General features: G+C 36.9%; 1 protein-coding gene across 1 annotated transcript; it reads left to right on the top strand.

Annotated features, from left to right (window-relative positions):
• Positions 1 to 2,420: 2,420 nt before the first annotated feature.
• LOC146558984 (uncharacterized) lies at positions 2,421 to 6,236 on the top strand. Its single transcript, XM_085245927.1, has 4 exons — positions 2,421 to 3,419; positions 4,038 to 4,190; positions 4,541 to 4,630; positions 5,106 to 6,236. The coding sequence occupies exons 1-4, from the start codon at positions 2,421 to 2,423 to the stop codon at positions 5,412 to 5,414; spliced, it is 1,551 nt and encodes a 516-aa protein (XP_085102053.1). The 3' UTR covers positions 5,415 to 6,236.
• The last annotated feature ends 2,070 nt before the right edge of the window (positions 6,237 to 8,306 follow it).

Below are 8,306 nucleotides of genomic sequence, written 5' to 3'. Positions count from 1 at the left end.
GAGCAATTAATGATTTTTTGGTAGAACTTCATCACTTAAGCGACTGTCTCTCAAAATCTCATGCTGAAGGTGTTCTAGTGGACATTTTTAAGAAGAACAACCTTCAAGTTGACAGAGCTGTCATAGAGGAAATCACTACTTCTCTGTGGTTAGCAAATCCTCTAAATAAGGCCATAGAAAAGGGTGGGCCATTGAGTTCTTCATATCAACGTAATCAATATTACAAGGAAAATTTTAATGTTGTTGAACCAGTTGAATATATTTTAGATGTGAAAGAAAACAAAACATTGCAGTATATTCCCATCCTAGAATCCCTGCGAGTGCTGCTGAGTAGGAAAGATATTGTGGACAAGATAGTTAGAATTCATGAAACACGAAGGGAGACTTTGATAGGAAAAGAAATATTGTACAGGTCTTATAAGGATGGTCTGCATTGTAAGGAAAATACTTTGTTTTCAGGGGAAGAGCTAAGTTTATCCATAACTTTGTATGCTGATGACTTTGAGGTCTGTAACCCTTTGGGCACCTCCCGCAAAACTCACAAACTTTGTGCTGTGTACTGGGTACTGAATAATCTACCCCCAGATTCTCATTCTAATTTATCCTCAATTTTCCTGTGCATTTTGTGCAAAACTGACAACGTAAAATCATTTGGGTATGACAAGGTATTAGAGCCCCTATTACACGACCTAAGGTCTTTGGAAGTTGATGGAATTTTTGTCCCTCAACTGGACAAATCTCTGAAGGGGACAGTGCAGATTATTGCTGCTGACAATTTAGGAGCACATGGAATAGCAGGCTTTGTTGAGAACTTTACAGGCCCCTTCATTTGTCGTTTTTGTACAGCAACTGCTTCAGACATTCAATCACATGAGGTCAGGTCAGGAACTTTCATTCTCAGAACAAAAGAAACACATGAAACCCATGTCAGAGCAGCCATAGATAGTGGCACTAGCTATTTTGGAGTTAAAAGAGGCTGTCCTTTTACTGGAGCACTTTCTCATTTTCATGTTGTCAGTGGCTACCCTCCTGACATTGCCCATGATCTCTTTGAAGGCATTGTGCCTGTTGAAATAGCACATTGCCTCAAGTTACTGATATCAAAGAAGTATATCTCCTTGGATGATATAAACAATTCCATATTGCATTTCCCATACAAGTGGACAGACAAAACCAATAAGCCTCATACTTTGCCACAAAATCTTTCAAGCAGGAAAACCATAGGGGGCAATGCCCATGAAAACTGGTGCTTGTTAAGACTACTCCCATTTCTGATAGGCCCCAAAATCCCTGAACATGAGCCAGTATGGCAGGTCTTGTTGGATCTAAAACAGATTGTTGAGCTAGTGGTTTCTCCAGTTCACAGTGAAGAGTCTATTGCTTACCTTGAGAGCAAAATTTCAGATCATCGACAAAGGTATCAAGAGGTGTTTCCTAACAACAAATTGCTGCCTAAACACCACTACATAGAGCATTACCCACAACTAATTCAGCTTTTTGGGCCTCTCGTGGGACTTTGGACCATTAGATTTGAGGCTAAGCACAGTTTCTTTAAAAAGATTATGAAACACACCAGTTGCTTTAAAAACGTCCCTCTGTCTTTGGCTGTGAAGCATCAGTTTATGATTGGTTATCACCTGTCCTCTCCAAGTATTGATAAACCACTGCTGGATGTGTCAGAAGCATCCACTGTCCCATTAGATGTTTTAAAGGAAGAGCTAGCTCAAGCTTTCAAACAGAGAAATCCTTTTGTATCTGAAATACACATTGCAAAAAATGTTTGTAGGAAGGGAATACAATACAGGCCTGGTATGATAGTGGCATATGGTTCTTGTGGTGGCTTGCCTGAATTTGGGGAAATCCATCAAATATGCATTTTGCAGCAGGGACTATTTTTTGTGTTAAAACTGCTGTGTGGATGGTATTGTGAGCATTATGGAGCCTTTCAGCTGACTCCATCTCCGGCACGAGAACTTGCTCTTGTGGAAGTCTCGGAACTGGCTGATGAATACCCACTGGCTGCCTATGCAGTTGGAGGTATGCAGATGGTGACCTTGAAGAGATCAATCTGTGTCTTTGGGTAAGATCATTTAAAAACAATTGTGCTGGGTGATAAGTATGTTGTACCTCCATGTTTAACCTTGTTTGCGTGGGAAATCGTGATGGAATTGGTAACATCATGCACTGGTGGATGTGATTAAAGAAAAGGAAGGACTGTTGAAAAAGTGTGCACGGTGCACGGTGCTGTCACATATAAATGTGTATGGGATACCTTGGGCACACTAACTGGTGTTGTTTTGTTTTGTTTTTTCTCAGAGTTAAGTTGTATTAGTGTTATAATGATAAAATATGAGGTTTGTTATAAAACTGATTGTAATTACATTTTCCTATTCTTTCCTAACAGACAGTGAAGAATGAACATGACAGCTCCAGCTATTCTCAGAGTTATCCTTGGACCAGACAGTAGTCAGAGGGTCATGATTTCTGCTGGTCTGCCTTCAACTGTTGCTGAACTGGAAGCTGAAATAAAGACTCAGTGCAAAATAATGGAACCCTTCCGATTGCAGTTCATGGACACACTTTTTGGCAACGAGTTTGTGAACTTAACTTCAATGGAAGAAATCCAAGACAAAGCGACAATCAAAATTGTATACACATCCTTCCAACCTCAAGACCAAGGTGAAGACACATTTTCTTTTCCATCAACCAGTGCTCTTGATGACACATCTACTTCTGGTGACAGCACCGTGACTCTTTCATCTCCAGAGTCTACATCATCACGGTCTTCGTGGCCAGATTTGTTCTGCATTCCCAATTTCACATATGATGCTGAAATTAAGCTTGCGCAGGCCCATGTAGCTTTCAAAGAAAATGGGATGCTGCTGATCCCTGATCCAAAGCTGAAGTCCGACATTTTGGAGGGTTTAATCCAGGAGGTAGTCAAGCACACAGTCTACCTCACAGACAGTAAGTTTGACCAAGTTGCAGAGGCACTCATCCTGAAGCATCTATGTTTAAAAGAAAAAGGCTCACACAGTGGCTATGCGGGATGGAAGTTGAGCCTCAAATACAAGTTATCAAACTACCGCACACATCTCCGCAAAATAGGATGTCCTGAAGTATGTGTGAATTCTTTGAAAAATAAGCCAGCTGAGAAATGTTCCCCTGCTTCTGCCGTTAAGCGACCAAAGAGGGGTGAAGTGGATTACTGCCCCTCTTTTCCACTTGGAGAAAGTGAACAGTCCCTTGAGAAGATGAGGGCTGAACTCCTTTCCGATGTGAAGAGGCGCAACAACAGAGAGACAGTCATGGATAAAATGAACAGAACATATGCATTGAGAAGACAAGAAGTCATTTTTGATGCTCCCATGATCAGAAATGTACAAGAGAGATGGCCGGCTCTTTTCTTCCCAGCAGAGGTAATTTAAGTACGGAAAAGAGGACAGCAAAAAAAAAAATGCATTAACCCTCTCAGGCTCAAATTAAGTTTTTGTTGCTAATGCACAACCAAGTCCCGCAGTGGTACTTCTGAGTAAAAAAAAAACCTCATAAAATATGTATGTGGGGTAATCAGGTTGTTAGTTTTTAACTGTTGCAAATCGGCAACGCCTGCCTCAAGAGGATTAACTAGTTGTGTCATAGATGTGTTAATGTGTAAAGGTAGTCCATATGGAAAAGATATATATAAATATTCTAAAGTTTGTATCTGTCTTTTGTGAAACTTGTATGAAAAGCATACATGAGAGAAAACAGATATAAGATCCCTTGAAAAATTATATAAATGAAACTTGGATACTTACTAAAATAATATATGAAAGTGGCCACTTTCATGAGTAAATCATATAAGTCTTATGTGATTTACTATATCAAGCAAGCCAAATCTGATGCAAGTCTTTAATAAGTTTTTTCTATTTCTTTTTCATATGGGAGTGCTTGACTTTATTAGGATGTGTGTCCATATATTGCATAGCAGAGTCCAGATGAAGAACTATGCTCTATACCAGCCATTATTTGAAAATAATTTCATGTTGTTTCAGATAAATGCAGAGTTCAAACGCATCACAACCATGACTTTACAGTCAAGGTTTCTGTCGCAGCTTGACTATCTCTCCGAAAGTCTCCTGAAAGTGTTTGCAACGCGATCAGGGGAGCAGGGCAGGAAGATAAAGGATGTAACTGCCATGATGACAGTAAGAACTTTTAAATTATTTAACTACAAAGTGTATATGCATTGCATTAGGTCAGTAAAAGATTTATACGTTGCATCCTTTGCAAAGCTCAACTTTTACTTGTGAGTACCAATTCTACTGAAAGGACCCTATCATTTTCGTCATGCATTTAGTGTCCCACTGTGAAAAATTGATCTTTTTTATATGATCTGGAAACTATTTAGTCCACTCCCTAAAAATCATGTCAAACTTTTGAAAATTGTTTTGCTGGTGTTGCATGTTGATGACTGGTTCAAAAACACTGTCTTTGATCACTTTCTTCTATGCTACTGAAAATTTATCTATTTTTTTTCTTTGTTATAATTCTTAAGGATGACATTGATGCTCGAAGGGAGTCCCTCATCAAAGGACTGTGCTTCTATCTGAATGAAAATCCTGACATCTTGGTGCAGGAGTACATGGTGAGTGTTTTATGAGTAGATTGTGGCTTTGCAACGTTTTTCAAAATGTATTCAGATAGCCATTTAATTCTCCTTGGACTAGGCAGGCCTAGTAGTCCTCTTTAATAATATGGCAAAGAGATTCTAACACTGAGATTAAAACAAAAGGTTAAACTTGTTCGCTACATCGCTTTTGTTTGGAAAAAAAATTGCCCAACTGTGAGGCTGAAAGAAAATCTAAATTCTTCTGAGTGACATAGCCTGGCTTGCTGGTGGGCCAATGACTTTCTAACAAAAGACTAATGTAGACCTTGAATGCCCTTCATTTGAAATAAAAAAAAACCAAAAAAAAATTTGTGTGCGTGTGTTCTATTTGTTGTTGTTGTTTTTTTCGTTTAGAAACAGATCATGAATGGCAGCATGACAGGGCACTGAATGTAAAAAAGAGGATTTGTCTAAAAAAGGAATCTTAAAGAAATGTTTTATCTTTAACCAGGACATGACCGAGGCCACTGCACTGACTGCTATAGAGAAAACAACGGTGGGCATTTATGTCTCCAGAGATACGCCAGGCAATGACTGTCCTGATGTTGGCATCATCATCGAGGGTGTGGTGGTTCTTCAGGATTTGGATAGTGTGGCCCTTGCAGTTGCCATGCTTTTTGGACTGTTTTACTCGTTGAACATGAGTTACCCATCACAGCTCCGCTACACCTTTGAGGTCATTCAGAAGGTGGTAATGGAATTGGATGCAACTCTGCTCTCAAGAAAAGCCCAAAATTTAAAGACAAAACTGCTCATGTAAAGAAAGTTCACTGTTGCTCGGCATGTGAGGTGGTTTGCTCTCTCACTTGTTCTCCTGCATTTTGGAGGTTCGATATCAACGACAAATCAGTGTTCACTATTGTGTACTTTGTAAATGCCATATAGATGGGGCCTGGCTTGGTTTTGTTGTTTCCTTTTTGCTCTCTGTTCAAGTTTTCTAATTGGCAGCATTTTTAGATTTTGGTTTATTTGTTTTTAAAAGTGAAGAAATGTAGGATTGTTCACCCCAAATAGTCCCATCATGGCTATGTGAAACAGCATTTTAGGTTTAATTTAGTTGGTGTAAGATTGCTTTGATGGTTTTATGTTTTAAACCAAGATGTTTCAGTATGATCATTGCTGGAATTTTTGAAACTTTTTTTGTATTTGTTAATTTTTTTTAAGTCACTCTATCACTGTTATTTCTGTGGCTCTTTAATAAAGGTTTTGACTTGCAAGTGGTATTTTTTTCTTTTTTTAGTAATTAGGGCAAAATGCATAATGTTAATGATAAGGTTAATAGGTAGGTGTTTCCCAATCCAGTAATTTTAGAGTTAATGGTAACTAACATTATGTTAAATTATTTACAATTGTAATTGTTCATTTAATCTTAAAACCTTAAGCAGAATTTTTTGTATTACTGTTCTCTTTCAAAAAGGTAACCTGTGTTTTTCTGTGTTTTGTCAAGTCAATCATGGCATAGATATTAGACCTTTTAGTTTATTTATTTTTTCTCCCCACTCAGGTTACCATCTTGAAAGAGAACAGTGCGATATGTTATAAAGCTTACATTAAAAAATGTGTACTTGATACTAGAATATAATAACACATTGTTAAACGAAGATAACGTGTAGTATTTAAGTGACCAATTAGTGTTGGGTAAAAGTTACTCAATAGTGTTGGATTAAAGTGAGAAAATTATGAAAGAATAAAATATTCCAAGACTTCAAATTACTTCAACAGAACATGTCTCAGTCACATTTTATCAACACAAAATTTATAGGTTTATTGAAAGTGAATAACTTGTGTTAATTTAACACAATTTTTTCATTTGCTGCCAAAGCAAAGCATCTGTGTGCAACAAATGTCCACCATTGAATTAAGTAAATCCAACAACATATTTTTTTCAGTGTATGGCTGCATTGTTGATGACTATTTTTCAGTTTTAGTTTCCCCATATTTATGGTTTCTACATCGTGGTTCTGCTCTGCCCATTTTGTGTGTATGTGCAAACTACAAAAGTGATTTAACTATTAATTAAAGTGTAGTTATCACCCTGGGCTACATCAGTTTTGTGTGTATTGTTTCTTTGGTGGTTTTCTTCTGTTAGCCCATACATGCTAGCTGATCACCAATTAAAGCAAGGAATGGTTTGTGGTCATGTGATCATGTGCCAATTCGCCACCCTTAAGTTGTTCTTCATACTTTGCATTCACATTAAAAACTGAAGTCTAGCAAATGTAACTTAAATGTTCCACAATCTGAATCACATATTATTAAACACAGAGAGGAAAATTGTTATTATCTATATCGTGTTCATTTTAATTGAATTGATAATTTGAAAAATCTGTCAATTAAAAGTTTTCATTATTCAAACTTAAAATTGCTTCATTGTACGCTTAAATATTTTTTGAAACTGAAAATACATCAAGAAACTATGACTAAAAATGGTTACATACACATATTTGCAAATTAAAACAAATCAACAAATAACTGAATTACAGGTTCAATAATGCTATGTATTAACCATTTATGAAAAAGCATGCAAACCTGGCTGAAGTCCAAAAGTCTCAGTTTTTACCTTTTTGTGCTTCTTAAAATTTCTGTTCATCTATGTTAACAAAGAAAAAATCAAAACAGATTAAATCTCTTTGCACATATTATATTATTTTTTAAATTGAATGTCAAACTGTAACTGTTCCTTGATTTACTGTAGTTTAGAAATAATGCAAATAGTTTAAGCTTGCTTGTGGCATGTTTACTAAAGTAAATGAAGTACAGACTTTGAAATGTACTTAAACTAAGAAAGTCAAAAGTAGCTGTTTGGAAGACATTTCTACCAACTATTTTTATGCAAAGCTAACTGAATCTACTGCTATATTAACTCAATACTAAAATTACAGCATATGGGAACGGGACGAACAACAAAATCATTTTTAATGACTCAGCATAGGGAAGTACAGCAAGGCAACCACCTGTACTAGCCTGCCTGTATTTAAAAAAACATAAAATTATTAGACCTCACTTTGTTTTGCAGGACATTTCACAATATGAAAAAAAATCCCCTTAGGTTCCTATCATATATAAATCCAATATTTGATTTTAAAAAATGAGGCCATTACATGTAAGCTTTAAGTTTCCTGTTTATGGGGAAATTTTGGGAAAATCTGGATATTGTCCAGCCCCAATTTCTTTCACAAAAAAACAAAACAAACACAAAAACCCCGCAAAACCTCTCTGGAGATAAAGAAGAATCTGTAAAAAGATAGATGGAAAGGAGCAGGAAAAGATCATAATAAATGGTCTGCACTTTCATATCCCATTTTAACCTCAAAGGTTCTATAAAACACCTCGCAGTGTCTCTTATTCACACAGTCACACCCTCACCAGTGATGTGAGGAGAGCTGCTATCCAAGATATTTGTCTGCTATTAGGAACTCAGTGTGTAAGCCAAGCAGTCTCTGGCATGTGCAAAGGCCACAGATTACAGGACAGCTCCACCACTTGAGCCACAGCCTAACATTTCGCTACACCTGAAAATAGCAAAACTGATGACTTAGCGTCAAGATCAACATCTAATTACAGCTAATACCGATAATGTGACACCTTTGTATAGCTAAATGTGTAGCAGCAAAGAACACGGTCCTGTCACTCCTTTTGATGGATATAATAA

This window comes from Mchenga conophoros, linkage group LG15 (assembly GCF_057382185.1).
Source record: "Mchenga conophoros isolate Kocher_MC1m ecotype Shallow Benthic linkage group LG15, M_conophoros_male_GT1.1, whole genome shotgun sequence".
In the NCBI taxonomy this organism is placed as follows: Eukaryota; Metazoa; Chordata; class Actinopteri; order Cichliformes; family Cichlidae; genus Mchenga; species Mchenga conophoros.
This window is presented reverse-complemented; position numbering and strand designations above follow the sequence as displayed.

What these genes read in the sequence shown, in the direction of transcription:
- LOC146558984 (XM_085245927.1), top strand. Translation starts at nt 2,421, where the DNA reads ATGACAGCTCCAGCTATTCTCAGAGTTATCCTTGGACCAGACAGTAGT. An exon ending in ATGTAACTGCCATGATGACA is followed by an intron (nt 4,191 to 4,540) that starts GTAAGAACTTTT and finishes ATAATTCTTAAG; the next exon opens with GATGACATTGATGCTCGAAG. An exon ending in TCTTGGTGCAGGAGTACATG is followed by an intron (nt 4,631 to 5,105) that starts GTGAGTGTTTTA and finishes ATCTTTAACCAG; the next exon opens with GACATGACCGAGGCCACTGC.